Source organism: Eubalaena glacialis, chromosome 3, assembly GCF_028564815.1.
Source record: "Eubalaena glacialis isolate mEubGla1 chromosome 3, mEubGla1.1.hap2.+ XY, whole genome shotgun sequence".
NCBI classification, from domain to species: domain Eukaryota; kingdom Metazoa; phylum Chordata; class Mammalia; order Artiodactyla; family Balaenidae; genus Eubalaena; species Eubalaena glacialis.
Genome location: NC_083718.1, coordinates 72,479,269 through 72,496,009, shown reverse-complemented (window position 1 = coordinate 72,496,009; position 16,741 = coordinate 72,479,269). Strand labels below are relative to the sequence as shown.

The following is a 16,741-nucleotide window of genomic DNA, read 5'->3' as shown; positions in this document are numbered from 1 at the left end:
CATTCCATAATGACCATGGGGAAGGCAGAGGCTGTTATCATGCCCTTGACTGCCAGTAGCTTTTGCAGCTTCATGCCCATAAGGTTCTTGCCCTGCCAATCTCTTGGAAGGTTAATCAGCGCTCAGGGAAGAAGACTCAGGATGGTTGGGCATGGCTCAATGGCCACAGAGGCCCAGGAAGGCAAGCGCAGCCAGGCCTGCCCAGAGTGTTTCTGCCTCTGGGGATAGGGAGCTGTGGCCACAAGTGTCTATGAAATGGGCTCTGGGCAGATGGCACCTGGTACCATTTTCCCCAGATAAGTTGAGCCCAAGTTTAGCTGCAACTCAAGATGAAAGAAAAGAAAGGTGCCCCACTGCCATCTCAGGAGCTTGGCATGGAACATTCTCTCCAGAATAGAGGAGCTGTGAGCCTGAGGTCCGCAGCAGCAGAGTGGATACTGGGGAAATAACAGAGGAGCCCACCCTAAGCCACAGTGCCACTGCCCTGTGTGGCTGGCATGCAAGAACAGATTCAAAGAAACCATGTGTTAGGCTCCACCACGGCACCTGTGCTGTCCTCGTGGATGGGACATGAGAGGATTAAGGGGAGGGGTGGTCAGTAAGCATGGTTTGCTGGAGAAACCATCCAATTCTCTCCACTTCCTACTGGAGCCCAACACCACGCCAGGCAGATAGGATGCTGAAGGGAGTAAGTCACGTGCCTGACCTTAGGTGGTTCACTGTTGGTTCAAGGAATATCTCTTGAGGGCCTTCTACATGCAGAGAAGGCACTGCATGTCTTAAGCCTTTCGGAGACCTCAGTAGCACTGAGCATAGTATTAGGAACAGAATTTAGGGAGGGAGGTGCTCTCTTCACATTCTGGAGGGGAGCGTGGAGCATGAGAGGTATAACTGTGCAGCTATTCTTAAACATAAATGTCCCACTAGAAAAATGTCAACCTGGAGTTGCCCTTTGGAGCATCTACTAACTTAGTTAAGGTCTACTTATGGAGAGAACAGTCACTCCCATGTCTGAGGAGGCTGTGCCCTTCTGGTGATTCTACCTAGGAGTTTCAGTCTATCAGGTGTCTTGTTTCATAAACAGATGAATCCCAATCATGATCTTTTAAGTACCACAACTGAGGTGAACCAAATGCTCTGGGTCCACAGAGAAGTGGTAAGGGGTTTAAATGAACAAGTGAGACACTTCTTATGTGTCCTGAATAGGCAATTTCCATACATTAACTCATTTTATCCTGATAATAGGCCTATGAGGATCATCTCAGCCTTTTACAGATGAGACCACTTAGGCTCAGTCTCACCCCCATGCTGCTCCCAGTTCCGGGATGACTTACCCCCACCTCCTTTGTCTAGCAAGTTCCGATTCATCTTTCAAGGTTTAACTCAAGTATCACCTCCTCCAGGAAGTCTTCCCTGGTATTCCTACTCTGGTTTAATGCCCTTTTCTGTTTTGTAAGTAACAGCTTGTGTATTTCCTTGTATTTTTCACTAAATTGAGAGGGGAAAAAAGTGTCTGTTTATGTATCCTCACCACTAGCACTGTACCGGCATTAGCTGGGAAGTAAGCGGCAGAGCCTAGATTCAAATTGTCAATCTGAAGCCCGTGCTCTCTCCTGTGTGCTCTGTCAAGGACAGCAGAGATGATTCGGAGAGCCATCATATCACAAAGTACAAGGTGACTCAATTATGAAATGATCTCATGCTGAAAGTTCATCTGAAGGAGAGAGAAGAGGGCACCTTCCAAGAACTCAAGACAGAAAAAACAAAAATCTTCCCAGATGGTCACTGATTAGAAAGAACAATTTTAGACTCTTCTGAGGCGCTGGAAGTCTGTGACATTTAAAGAGGCCAATGTACACCTTGAGCCTGTTACTAAGATAACATGTGACAGGTGAGTTAGGAGCCAGCACGACTTGATGGGCAAGGAGCCGTGAACTTGGCTGGGATGACAGCTGTCCTTCCCCACAGCCAAGCCATCTGAGGGAAATCGACTTTCCCTTCCAGCGTCGGCTTTCCAAAAATGGACCAAAGGGCCCTGCATATTCGGTTTTAATTGGATCTCAGGGACTACGCCTTTCATTTCTATATCCCCAAGGTAAAGCCCAGTGCCTGACACCAGGCTCAGAGCTATGGGACAGACAGGAACAAGATTTTCCTTCACACATTCATCAACCTGAGAGTTCCCAAGGTATGGAAACTGCAAAACCAGTGGTAAGGGACATTTTAGCTGGTATTTTAAGCGGTATGTAGGCAAACTTTTTGAAAATATTAATAGTTTTATATTCATTTTCACTGTCTCCTATTTACAGCAAGTGACTCTGCTTCCATTTTTTATATAAAATGATGTTCCTCAAAATTGCTATTTAAGTTTTCAAAAGAAAAGTAAATTGACCTCAGAACACTTCTAAGTACAAGAACACATGTTCAATGTCATGAAAATAGCATGCAAAGGTATGACGTTTAAGAAACATGAACTGTGCAAAAATATAAAAATATGGACTTGGGGAAATTTGCAAATTGTTTCCAGAATAAAATGGTATGTGAGAGAGATTTGAAATTTAAAAGTATATTGTTTTTATTATAATTAATAATAATATAAATTAAGACAATCAGAATATGCCGTGACTACTCAGTGATGACAATGGTACATTGCTGAGATAGAATGAAACACAGTTAAAGTTTGATTTACAATGGCCTTTAAAATGTGGTTTGTTTCTGTTGAGTCAATGACCCAGAAGAGACGGGCTACTTTATAACCGTATTTTTTTAAGTAAAATTCCAAAAGACAAATACATCTTACACAAACGCATTTTGGTTCTTTGCCTCTCACAATGACCCAGCGTTTCTTAGAAATAAACAGCCTTGCTTTTAGGAAAGGAGGAAAACAATGCCTATGATGACAAAAGTGTTTCTCAATGGAAAATTAATCCATTCTCCCAAATAGACTCTAAAGCATACCTGCCCATGACATTTTTATCAGCCTCTTTCGCTCTCACTCCTTTTTTTTCATAGCCATGTGGGAATTACAGCTAGCACAAGTTTTCCACAAACCTGGGTTCTAGTCCAAATCCGAAGTCAAGTTTTTCTCTAATGTCTTTCCCTGGCTCCTCTGCAGAGGCTGGGAGCCCAATTCTCCAGCCTCTGCAGCCCATCAGCCTTGCTCGCTCCCTGACCACACACCCTCTTGATCCCCGTCAGCCCCTCACACCGTGCCCACTGTCAGATGCCTGGGAAATACACAAAATCTGTACTCTGCAGAGTTCATTCTCTTAGCACAGCCATGATTTTTATAGAAATTAACTAATCTGATGGGAGAGGACTTTCTCAGGAGCTTCTCTTCTCTCCTGGCGGCATACTGAAGAAACGCCTTTCGTATTCCCGGGCCTCATTCTCCCCAGTAAGGAGCCAGCACCCAATGGCTTCTAAGATCCCTTCCAATGCTGTTCCATGAACATTGAGGTAGGTAGCATATGGCTCACTGGCATCTAAAAGAAGTGCAGGTGGTGGTCTGGAATGGTCTGAGTCTGGACCACTTGCCGAGGGGCCCCTGTCATCATCAGCTGGACCATGTTAGCCCTTCAGGCTGTTTGGGATCCCAGATTGCACTTTGAGATGCTGATAGTGTCACCAGGAAGCAAAGCTCTTTGGAAATCTGCAAGGTGCATACACTCTATTGATTTCCGAAGCCTGTGTGTGCATTCTATGGGCATTAGGGGTGCAGTCTACGTGGACTACAAGCCTCTGAAGCCCAAAAGTCCTAGGTTGGATTGAGGTTGTACCACTTTTCAGTCATATAAACTTGAGCCAGGAACTGGACCTCTCTCATCCACAGTTTCCTCAGCCATAAATGGAGATACGCATACCTATCTCAGGGGTGCTAAGAGCATCTGAGACGACTGGCTCAGTGGTAGCAGCTGCAATTACTTACCATACTGTAAAAGTGGTGAGGGAGACCTGAGTCTGGCTTGAATACCATTGTAGAAGATTATGTAAGTAAAGGGTTTAACCCAAGCCATGCCAATAGTAAGTGCTCTGTTAAGGATTGTCACTACCATACACTAGTACGTACATACCAGTTGTTTATAATATTAGCCACTCCTCTGAGCCCAGAGTGTCCCTCCATTATCCCAGCCACCCCAACCCTTCCCCTAGGACCCTCCAGATCTCCCATCCCAGCACAAAGATATCCTCCATGCTAACTTCCATTCTGAGTACCTGGTGACCTACTGGCTGTCACATATTTTAAATTTCACCACGATTATCATTGTGGTATCTAGCACTGTGCCTGGAACATGCTAGATGCTCAAAAAATATTTGTTGCCTAATCAATGAATGGAATAGTTTTTTTGGTTAATTAATGTATACAACTATATATAGAGTTCATAAGTAGAAATTATTTGCATAAGAAATCTGTGTCCCTGATGTTTACCAAATCCAAAATCTCTGCAATCTCTAGACAACAAATTGCATGTGTGTGTTGAGGGAGTACTTATTGAGAAAGAGAAGCCCAGGTACTTAGAACTACAGAATTCTTACCAAGGCAAGGAAGTTGCTTAGCAACCTTATCCTCAGCCAATAAACGTAAAATGTTAAGCGTGAGTCTTTCTAATTGGCTAGATAAGGGAACAAATGGCTTGGTGTTTCCACCCCTTTACTGCTGTACCTGGGTAGAGAATTCACTGTCCCAGCTTCAGGATGGAATGGAAACTTATGATGAATCATTGATAATGGTTAATACCCACCCACAGGGAAGGGGACAGAGGCAAAAACTTGCTATTTCTAAGAGTCAGAACTCTCCATTTGAAGTCAAGGGAACATCACAGGGCCCTACCCCACTCTACTCTCTGTCACGGTGGGCACAATCTCACACCCAATCTGCCTCCTTTTCTCCAATGGAGGAATGTAGTACATAAGCCTAAGAATCATAGAATATTCGGAAACCTGGCTTGTTCTTCCTAGCTGAAGGGAAACTTGCTCACACACCCTTTCCCAGCTTGGCTTGTAATACACAGACAGGCTGCAAGAGAGGTAGGCCAGGGTCTGCCGTATGAAGACACTTAATTGACACTTAAATTTTATCTCCTCTACTAAGTAACAACAACAGATAATATTTATTAAGCAATTGCCATGAGCCAGACATGGTTCTGAACACTTTACAGATATTGACTCATTTCATCCCTACAAATCCCTTTGAGGTTACCAACTCTCACCCCTATTGTACAAATGCAAAAACTGGGGGACAGAGAAATGAAATAACTTGCCCAAGAGAACATGGCTAGTAAAATATACAAGTGGCATTTGATTCTAGGGGAAAAGCAGCAGACCTGGATTTTAATCCCAGCCCCACCATATACTATACTAGCTGTGCAGCTCCTTATAGCAGTTACTCAGGACCACTCTTCCATCAAGCCTCCCTGGGCCCAATTTCTGTCCCCAACTCTGCCCTTCCGAACCCGAATCATGGCCTCTCTCAGGACTTTGACCTGGCACTTTCTTTTTCTTTTCTTTTAATTTTTATTGGAGTATAGTTGACTTACAATGTTGTGTTAGTTTCAGGTGTATAGCAAAGTGAATCAGTTGTACATATACATATATCCCCTCTTTTTTAGATCCTTTTCCCATATAGGCCATTACAGAGTATTGAATAGAGTTCCCTGTGCTATACAGTAGGTCCTTATTAGTTATCTATTTTATATATAGTAGTGTGTATATGACCTGGCACTTTCTGACTAGTACACTTTCCATCTGACTCCAGCCTCTCACATCAAACACAAGTTCTGGTTTCCTTCATCAGGGGTCCCAGCTCAGCTCAGCCTTTTCCTCCCTCTTTCTTCCGCAGAAGGGGTACTCAGATGCCAGGGGCTGTCTAATATGCATTTCTTATATTTAAACTGCTGTGGCATTTTCCAAACCCTTTCGCATACACATCAGAGCCGCACGGCCACCCTGAGACCGGACGGGAAGGTATTTTACAGGCACTGAGCTCCACATTTTAACAGATGTGGACACCAAGCTATTAGTTCTCAGGGAGTGAGAAGAAGTAGAGGCTGCATCTCTTAACAGGAAGCTTTCTCTGCTACCAGTGTCCTTTCTGGCTTTCTTGATGGGGAAAATGAAGAAACGTGATGGAAGTGGCTAGCGAGCTGTGGGAGAAGAGACACTCCTTCTGCCGCCGAGGCTCAGCCCCCTTGGCCTCTCAGCAGGAATAAGAGAACAGAGCAGCTGATAGGCTGACACCGCTGTGTGCAGCCCTGGCCAACTGGCCAGCCTTTCTGGGCTCACACAGCGTAGCTCTGCCTGATTCCTGCAGTCCCCAAAGGAGAGCTGGCTGGCTGTTCAGGGCAGGGGCTGGAGGTTGCTTCTTCTAGTGCCTGGAGAAGGGGGAGGGGGAGATTGGCATCCTCCACTCCCCCCTCCATCCCTCCCTTCTCCCTCCACCCCCACCCCCTCCCCTAAAACCTGTAATGATGGAGGGAGTGAAAAGCAGGCAAAGATTGATAATCAGCCTCATTATTACCAGCATTATATATAATTATAGCAAAACCTCACTCATTTGGATCAATTGAGAGAAAAATCAGTCTAAATTCATGACAAGTTGGCAGATTACTTTTAAATTACGATTTTATTACTTCTAAGTAACACACGTGAAGAGTTTGTGCTTCCAGTACCACAAGCTAATGGTTATTAAGTGGGGATTTTATAAAATCTGCTTTAAAAGACTCTTTTGTAATTAACACTCCGTTAATATGCTAATGAGGTTCCTACTATGCTTGCTTTTTAAATTGCTCGAAAACGATGTAACTTAAAGAGGCTCAACACTTCTACAATCTTAGTTGCTTAACAAACCTTTTTTGTTATTTTTTCATGAATGAGCAAATACAAACTAGCTCCTGCCATGATCAATTTAATCACCATTCCAAATTAATTCTGTCATAAATTAATAAGGCCATATTGTTTCGGGGTAGAAACCAGACTTCGGGACTTGAAGAACCACTTTACTTTATAGGAGAGAAACCAATCCCAGAGAAGTTGCATGACTAGGTCGAGGCCACACAGGACAAAAACACTGGGTCTTCTGCTCCCAGGTCCAAGCTTATTCCATCCACCGCATACCGCCTTACATTCATAAAACTCTTTATAATTATCTGCTGTGTATTTCCATATCAATTATTGGTTCCGTCAGTCAAAAAATATTTGTTGAGTGCCTACTGTGTGCCAGGCTCCGTGCTAGGCACTACGGATAGAGCAGTCCCTTGGAGGCCACTGTCTGTTCCAGTCAAACTTCAAACTGACTCAGAAGAGTTGGAAGGGCAGAAATTATCCCCATCAGGCAGATTAGAAAACTGAGGTTCAGAATGATAAAGTGACATTTTCAAGTGCTTATTGTGAATTATTAGAGACCTAGAATCTGAGTCTAGCATTATTTCTGTCAACCTTCCTACATGTAATTAATGGCATTTGGCCTGCAAACCAGCCTTCCCACCCAGGACCAAATTTGAACTTCTCTGGTACAGATGGATATTGTGCCATCCCTAACACATTCGAGGCACCACGGGGTACTGGAGCAGGGTCTCCACCAACGAGGACAGGCTGTCTGTCCCTTTAAACAAGTTCCATGCACTGATACACCATGTACCAGCCCATCCACCAAGACGAATGCCAGGAAGTGCTCCAGGCATTTGCTGAAGGTGCCCCCCTCTCACCCCTTGTTCCTGAAGTCCTTGAACACCAATTCTGCCCACACCCAGCTCTTGAATCCATGACTTCAATCCCTTTCTCTGTCTATATAGGCTTCTTGTACATATATGCTCTCCCTAGCCTCTCAATATGGACTGTCTTCTAAAGACTGCAGTTGTCTTAAAATACAGCAAACCATATCCCTAGTGCAATGTTACCATTGGGTAATGGACATGGTATTATTTGTTCTCAGGTTCCAGGTACCTAAATTCCTTGAATCTATTCACTTAACCTCAGCCCCAAGAAACGTTTCCAAGAATAATTCATCTCTAACTGTTCTGCTGACTTCAGATCTTGTAACTGGTTTATATACTCCTTCAAGGCAGAGGATGGGTCTTAGTTCTCGGTGTCCCGCACAACTCTTGCACAAGCCAGATGCTGAGCCAAGGTGTGCTAAATGAATGATTGACAGGCATTCCCGGAGCAGTCTGGATATACTTTCCCTCCTGAAGATCTCTAACCTTCGCTCTGCTCCCCATGTCACTGGGGCTGAGAAAACATAGGTACCGTGAGCCCCAAGCCTTCCAAGAGACTGCTTCCTCATGACACTAGTGACCAGCTGAAGGAGGGACAAAAGAGATGCTGAGTCACAGAAATGAAACCCAGGCAACCAGCCTAGAAGAAACAGCCCAACATATTTATTAAGCACTTTCTTTGCCGCTCCTCTTTTTGTAAATGCTTTTTTAATCAAAGATCACAAGCTTTTCCATTTTTTAAGTTCAAATGCTGAATTCTGAAATCCCATCAGGAATTTGAGTTTGGTCTTGAACCTAGAAACTCTTGCTCTCTCCCTCACCCCTTTCTCAGTTACAGTATCTGATAAAGGGAGCCAAGGGCCCCAGGTTATGCAAATTGAAATTGAGGAGACTCAGGGGGACATGACTCATTAAGGACACTGGCCTGGGGCGAAGGTATCCTGAAGATTAGAGGGATGGGAGGTCCCAGGTCATTGCTCTGTTTCTGCCAGATCTCATGAGTGTCTGCCCTGGAATAACTCATTAAAATGCAATTTTCTGTAACTGGCACAGAATCGATGTCTTCTTTACTTCATTTTGTCAGCCTCTCCTGCCGCACAGTCTGACACTTTAAGAACAGGCATACCTCCTCTAAGGAAAACCTACCTACAAAATTTTAGCTGAACTTACTATCGTAGTCTCCAACTTTTCTGAAGTAGGAAAGAGAAACGAACTTTTATTGTGTGTTTACAATTATCCAGGCTTTATTTTATTGAATCCCTATACTGTGGAAAGTTAACCCTGACCCTGTGTAGTTGGTAGTACTGTTATTTTACCAACGTGTTGGGGGAGGGCTCTCTGTGGCTTAGCCTCCCTCTACCCCTCTTTCTGCCACCCCAGGTGGCTCCCGAGGGGGCTCAGGGGAACCCAGTTTGAAGACCATAAACAGCCACAGGTCCTGGGCAAGCCCCACCTGCTTTCCCAAGTGTCCTCATCTGTAACTGAGGGGTCAGAATGGGTGAGAAGCAAGTCCTTTTTCTAGCTTTAAAGATTCAGCTCTTGCAGGGAAGGGAAGGGGTGCAGGGGAGTTATTTAGAGGTAGTGTTGTTAATCACGCTAACAGGGGGACAATCAGAAACAGTAATAAAACTTCTCTGGAATGATGCCCTAGGGGTTGGCAAACATACTCAACAGGGCACATCCCTGTGCATTAGCTTATACGTTTGACCACAGCTGCTTCCTCATCACAACAGAAGATCTGAGCAGTTGTGGAAGAGACTACAGCCAGCCAAGACTAAAATGTTTACTATCTGGCCCTGTAGAGAAGTTTGCCAACCTCCACCCTAGAATACAAAATCAAGTTCCGTGTATTAAAATCAAGTGAGGTTCACCTGGAAATTTTTTTGACCTTTGTCTTATTAGCACCTTTGAGGGCTCAGTCTCCTGCCCCCTACCCCTGTCATTTTATTCATTTGCTGCAAGTATGCATATTCAAGAAAAAGCATTATGATCCCTAAATAAGTTGTGAAGAGCACAGGGTAAGAACTGAATATGTTCATTGTTGTTCTTATACATAATTCACCCATTTGGGGTGGATCTGGGACTCCACACACCCGCCCCCTCCACCTCCTCTCCACCCTTCCCACCCCCTCTGCCTTCCCCAGCTAGCTGCAAGCGGTATGCACAGTGTAGGGTTAAGCTCAACACTCCTGACGTCTGCCTGGATTTGGATCCTGGGTCCACTCCTTACCAGCTGGGTGATCTTGGGCAGGTTACCCAACTTCCTTGTGGCTCGACATTTCTGTCAGTAAAAATAGGGACAGGGATAACAACGGTACCTTACCTCCTAGGGTCCTTGAGAATATTAAATGAGATGGTGCATGTAATGCCCTTGGAAGAGGGCTTGGCACAAGGAAGGTGTCTAATAAACGTCAGCTATTATTTTCACTCTTTTGAGAAAATCGCCGAACCAAGACCTGGGTCAATCTCATGAAAGCCACCCAAACCCAGGCATTCTAGAACATTCACTTCTTAGATTCCCTGGGCCTCTGTGTTTTCTACTTTCAAATAAGAGGAGAAAATAGCAGCTTCCTCTGGGAGCCCCTGGCATCCCAGCCACCCAACTCTGGTGGCTAAATTCTCTGCAGATACAGAAGCTACATAATGAAGGGAAGGAAGAGGTGGAGAATTTTGGTTACTCTTTGCATAATTTCTTCCCCCAGTTGCTATTCAGCTCTCTATCTCTTGGTAAGATTGTAAATGTTTCAGAAAATAGTTTATACTGAATATGTTCCTTCCTAAATCTCGTAAACAGTTATTCCTTCCTACATAAACCCTAACCACTTACATCCATGGTAGGTCCCTATTAGCCACCCACACATTTGTTGGAGGGGAAAAATATGTTCCGGCGTGTGCACACACACATACCCTCCTCCCACATCCTCATATTGCCCTCCATACACACACACACACACACACACACACACGCACGCACCTCCAACTCAACCCCTCCTCTATGGCTATTCTTAGGTGAGAAGGGGAGTATTCTACACAAATGGTCAGAGTCTGTAGGGCAGGACTCTTACAAATCAGTAGGCCCCCAGAAGAAGGCAGCAGTTAATTGTCCAGAGGCCACCATTGCTCCTGAGTGACTGCTAACCTATCCTGCGCTTTATTCCTCAATGCCAGGCTACTGTGTCTGCAACCATTGGGCAGTGCCGTGGCTGGCTTAGGGCTCTTCACCCCCTCAAGGCGGGCACTGCTGCCTTAGCTTCCTGCAGCAAGTCTGTGGCCCACAGAAGCTGTGAGAGGCAACTCAGCATGTCCTGGACTCTGGAGCCAGACTCCCTGGGTTCAAAGCCTTGGCCGTGCCATTTTCCAGCTATGGGACCTTAAAAGAAGTTACTGTACCTTGCAATGCCTCAGTTTCCTCGCTGATAAAAGGAACGTGATAATATTGGTAATAGTACCTACTCACTGGGTTGTCATGAGGATTAAATAAGATAATGCTAGTGAAGTGTTTACAATGGTAGCTGGCACTTAGTAAGCGCCACTGCGTGCTTGTTAAATGAAACAAGAGAAGTCCCCTCTCCCCTGATCTCCTTCTCACCCTGAGGATTACCGCACAATTGGACGGGGGGATTACAGGCTTTGTTTTGCCATCTTCTTAGAGGCAGCAACTGTCTCATCCAGGCAAACAAATCTCTTACTGGGCAGCTGGCAAAGCCAGGACTTGGCAGAAAAGGAGAAGAAAAGGGCTCTCACCTCATCACATGGCAGGGCCCAGAGCTGGGAGAGTGGGCACGCTGGTAGGGCTGCTGCAACCCAACTACTCCCCACTCTGTGGCCACTTCGACCAGCGTCTTGTTCACGGATGGGGGGAAGGCCTGATATCTGGTAAGCACAGCCCAGATGCAAATCTCAGGTGTTGTTTCCCAAGGGTGACATTGCTTCCCTAGAGATCCTCACAAACCCCAGGAGCCCTCTGTGGTTGCATTTGCTAATATGGAGAAGGGCAGGGGTTATGCACTAAATCATTTAATATGTGCATCACAACTTGCTGCGCTTGGGCAAAGGCGGTGAGAGGCTGCAGGCAATGTCTGCTCCCATCCTCAGGTTTCCCCAGTGCCTGCGGGTGGGTCCCCCTCCTTCCTTCCCTCCCTCCCTCACCGCTGCAAGTTCTCATGAAGACCTCCGTTTTCAAGGGGTCCCTGTCCTTTGCTCAGTGTTTCCGCCTCTTAGATGGCGAAAGCAAACAAAATGGAAAACATCAGCAGAACTATACAAAATAACTGTTCTCCTCCCTCAGGAATGGGGAGGAAAAGAAGCATTAGGGGGAGATGTTTCAACAGCCTAGATGATCCTTTCTCCCCCACCCCTCATGTTATATCAGCCTACTTCTTCCATGGTCCAGCCAGTTGTGTTTCCTTTTATCTGAAACCTAATTACACTAAATACCAGAGCTCTCACAATTATGAAAATTTAAACCAGCAACGTCTGTGGGTCTTCATGGATTTAATTTTATTTCCCCAGATTCCTAATTCATTATTCTACAGTAATGTCTGATTTTTAGATTAATTCGCATGTTAGTACTTGAACAAAATGAAGGGGATGAAAATATTAACTTTTACTAAATACCACATATACAGACAACACTCTAGAGCTGCTTTTTCAAGCATTTGCACGTTTAATGCTCACAACCATGATCTGAGGATGGGATGTTAAACTCTGTTTTAGAGATGAGGCTTAGAGAGGTTCAGTAACTTGCCTAAGGTCACACAGCTAGTAAGTGAAAACCTAGAAACCAAACTCAGTTCTCTCTCTCTCTCTGTGTGTGTGCGTGTGTGTGTGTGTGTGTCTTTCATGCTCTTTTCACTCTATCAGATTGAAGGAACACTATTAGAAGTTTGACTCAGGAGTTTTTCCAGAAGGGCTCTCCCCCTCAACTCCACAGAACCTTAAACTATTCCTGCTTTTCTTGAGGCCTCAGTTTACACATCTATAATATAAGAGGGCTAAGATGCCCTTTGAGGTCCCTTAGGAGGCTGCCGTCCCAAGATTCCAGCCAGCAGCCCCCAGTGAATTCTGGACTAGATCTTCTTTCTCCAGACGTTCTCTCCCTACATCTGTCCACCTTCAATCCTTTTATTCACCCCAACTGTCGCAGAGGGTCTCCTTGGCAGTCATGAAGCCATAAACTCACAGACCTCAGGGGTCCCAAGAATCTCATGGATAAGCATGTTCTTCAGACAACTGAACTTAGAGGGAAAAAGAAAAAGTACTTCTCGGCTGTGAATGGGACCAAGATGGGAGCTGAAAAGGCTTTTCACACCCAGGACCCAACTGTAAACTGGAGATCAGATGTCCAGGTCACAGCTTTGGCCACCGCTCTCACCGGGTCATGTCACAATACTGGCCCCAAGAACTTCAGCATTACCGCCTCCAGGATGTGTGTCCATGGCCCCCCACCCGCTGTGTCCAAGTGGCAACCTCCTGCTGCAACAGATAGGGCACATGCCCTGCAGTATTACAATGTGTCTGGGTAATAACAAGCTTGCCCAGTCCAAATAGTAGAGACTACATCTCATGCACATCTGTATTACCAGCGCCTAACTCCATGCTTGGCCCACAAAACCACCCAATGTACCCCAAATGAATCAGCAAACCCCCTGGCTTAATGACTCCAGGACAGGGACCCCATCCACTGGCCATGTCCCATCACACCTTATAGAGGGGACTGCCCAGAGGGTGTAGGCAAGCTTTGCCCCCAAGCCTTCAGATGAATGGCCTATCTGTCCCCACAGGAGGTGGGGAGAGCAGGGACTTTTCAGTTCTCAATACCTGACAAGAATTTCTGCTTTGTCTTGCCTGCCAGCATCCGCGGGGCAAAAGCTCTCCCCTTTGGCTCCCAAGAACCCGAACTATATGCCACCAGATGCCAAGTGAGAGGCCAGTTGGTCAGCTGTTGGTTCCATGTATCCAAAGCTGGGCGACCGTGCTGCTTCTGTCACTGAATGGAAGGAGCCTTGGGACCAAAGTGCTTGGGTGTGAAGGCAGCCCCTGGGAAGTGCCGCCCAGCTGCGCTGCCTGGCTTGGCAACTTGGAGCTCCAGCTCGCCTGTTTTCTGCTATGAGAACCTGGACCACCCACCCCCTCCACCAACTCCCAGATTCCGACCGATGGCAGCGACCCTGGAAATGGAATTGGGGGCAGCAGCAGGGGAGGGAACAAGAGGCTATTAGCAAATCAAAAGGGGAGAAAACAGAGGAAGGAAAACAGGGTGGCAAATTAAAGTGCTATGTTTTCTTTTTTAAAAAATCCAATTCTAAGGAAATCTGCTTTTAAATAAAACAATCAGTCCCTTGTTATGAAGTATCCCAGGGACCCTTAATATAGGCAAAACCTTTTTAGTCACATTTTTTTTTCCGCATGGCAAGTTGGATAATAGGTACCTCCTGGTAATTTCCCCTACCTTTTCCACTCTTCACACCCACGCAAACACACCGGGTTAAAACAATGCACTTAGTCTACCTTTGTCTCAGACATATTCCCAAGCAAGTGGGTTGAGGCTCTCCTTAGAATATCCCCATATCCTCCCATCTGTTCACTCATTCTGATGTGCAAACAGATCTTCACCTACGGACCATTCTCTCCCCCTCTCTCGCTCCCTCCCTGTCCCGGTCCCTGTCCCTCTCTCATGCACACACACACACACACACACACACACTCACACGGAAACACACTGTATATGCCTGTAAACATATATGCTCTCCTAATTCAATCCTAATCCAGTTATCCGGATCTCCCCATCTCCGCTCCGTCTCTCCAGACGGTCCCCACGGTGAAGCCATGTGAAATACTCACCTCCGAAGCCTGTGGGAAACTTCATGAAGTGAGAATAATTTCCATACATGTTGACTCTTCAGTTCATAGTCTTCCCGGGCGCGTCTGCTCAATCGCTCGGCCTCTCCCGGCTCCCGAGCGCAGCCGGGCTCCCTTCAACTTGGGCTAGCAAGAGTGGTCATCGCTTCCTACCAGCCCGGGCAGCTCGGGCTGGGCCAGCCCTCTGGGATTAGTCGGGAATCTGCCTCTCGATCTGAGAGTCCACATCGTGCGTTGAGCCGGCCGTGGCGGCAGCAGCTGGTGCCTGTCAGTAATCACGCATAATGCCGCCGCCGCTGCCGCCACTGCCACACTGCCACCGCCGCGCTGCCGCTGGAGATCCTGTTGCTAGTTTGATTAAGTCGGGGCTGGGCTGCTGCGTGCGACTCTTCCACCTCCCGGCTGGTCCCCAGAGGTCCCCACCGGTGGTGGCACAATCTATTATCTGGGAAGCCAATCGATGTGTGACCGCCCCAGAGTAGGTCAGGACAGAGGAGGGGGAAGTGGCCGGGCGGGGGGAGTGGGGGGGGTGGTAGGACTCTTTAGGTGCCTTTTCTTTACTTGCAGCCCCCAAAATCAATGGGGTTTTATTAAAATGCATTTTCTCACTGCGGCTTCTATCTATCCAATGCACTTGGTATTTGATCTGGGAAAGGCAGTGGGGATAGGGGCCAAGAGAGAACAGAGCCCTTTCATAAACCCGAGATCGGCCAAGTGTGAGAGGCCATCCCCAGCTTTGGAAAACTAAACCAGAGTGGCCCTTAGATCTGGGGTGGGCCCCTCCAGTTCTGGTGGCCGGAAGCGTTTGTCTGAGCTCTAAAGGTAGAAGCTTGACAAGGGCAGTTAGAAGCCAGAGCTCGCTGACACAGAAAACATACAGGTAGGGAAGACAAATGGGGTGGTCCTTCTCTGATATTTCACTGGAGGGATGCATTTACCTTACATACCACTGTCATCAGGCCACCTGTTCAAAAAGCACCATTGAGTCCTCAGTGGCACAGAGACTCTTGGGTGCAACCAACCCACAGATGAAAAAGCCTAAACATCCCTTTGATGTTTGGATCTACTATACAGCTTTCCTGACAAGCCACTGCTCCACCTATACTTGAATACCTCCAATAATGAGGAGCTCACTACCATTTCATTCTATTCCATTTCTGGACAGCTCTTACCATGAGAAAGTTTTTTATTAAGCTGAAATTTGTCTCCTCCCTGCCACTTCTGCCCACAGGTTCTAGGCTACTCCCTGGAGCCACACAGAGAAACCTGTGGGGTCTTTCACAGTAGGATCTTCTGCAAAGTCAGAGATAAATCTCCCAAGCCCATAGTCTACCTTCTCTGGGCATTCTGGCCTCTTTTATTCATTCCACATATCACCAACTGTTCAAGTCTATTCACAACCTATCCTTTTTCTATAAATATACTTCAATTTACAGAGATTCCCTTATGGTAGGGAAGGGGGTAGGCCAGACTTGGACACGATACTCCAGATATGGTCCAAATCTTCTTGTGGTGTATGTATTGGCAGGGCAATGGGAGGGCTATCAGCACACCCTCCAGGGGTCAGAGTCATGGACTGAGCTCTGAGAGGCTGAAACAAAGATGAGAGGTTTTCTCCTGATGCAGCATGGATCATAGTCAGAGAGGCAGTCAAATCAGGGCCCCATGGGGAAAAAAACCCCAAGATTCACATGCTAGGAGAACCCAGAACAAAAACTGAGAATAAAGGGCAAGAGGCAGGAACAAAGTCAGGATGACAATGGGGGAAGAGGCCAAGATGGACGTCAGAGCAAAAGCAGGTCAGGAAGGAGGAAGAAAGATCAGGCCGTCACTGTGAAAAGTCTTGGTGACTGGAGCTCCCCTGGCTAGTCACTGGTCTCATAGCATCAGCTGAGAACCAGCGTGGACGTGACCAGTGCAAAATACACACAGAATGTCATTTGCTTCCTTGCATTAGCTTCTGGGCAGCCCCACATGCTTATTCATGTTGGAATTGATAAATCCCACACCCCAAGTCGTATTCTCTTTTATGCATATTCTCCACCCCATTCTTGGGCAATTGGTTTGGGAGTAAACACGCAATATCTTCCTATATTCCTCTGAAATGAAAACGTTTAGATTCATTCATCAGTCCAGATTTTTTGAGATCCTGCTTCTTTTGTCCAGTG

The 16,741-nt window shown here is 46.3% G+C and overlaps 1 protein-coding gene across 1 annotated transcript in view; it reads right to left on the bottom strand.

Moving 5' to 3' along the window:
* Nucleotides 1-14,604, bottom strand: part of RXRG (retinoid X receptor gamma) — a 42,029-nt gene extending 27,425 nt beyond the window's left edge. The window contains exon 1 of the mRNA XM_061185784.1: nucleotides 14,556-14,604. Coding sequence (XP_061041767.1) covers nucleotides 14,556-14,604 — 49 coding nt within the window. The remainder of the gene's footprint in view (nucleotides 1-14,555) is intronic.
* Nucleotides 14,605-16,741: the final 2,137 nt, after the last annotated feature.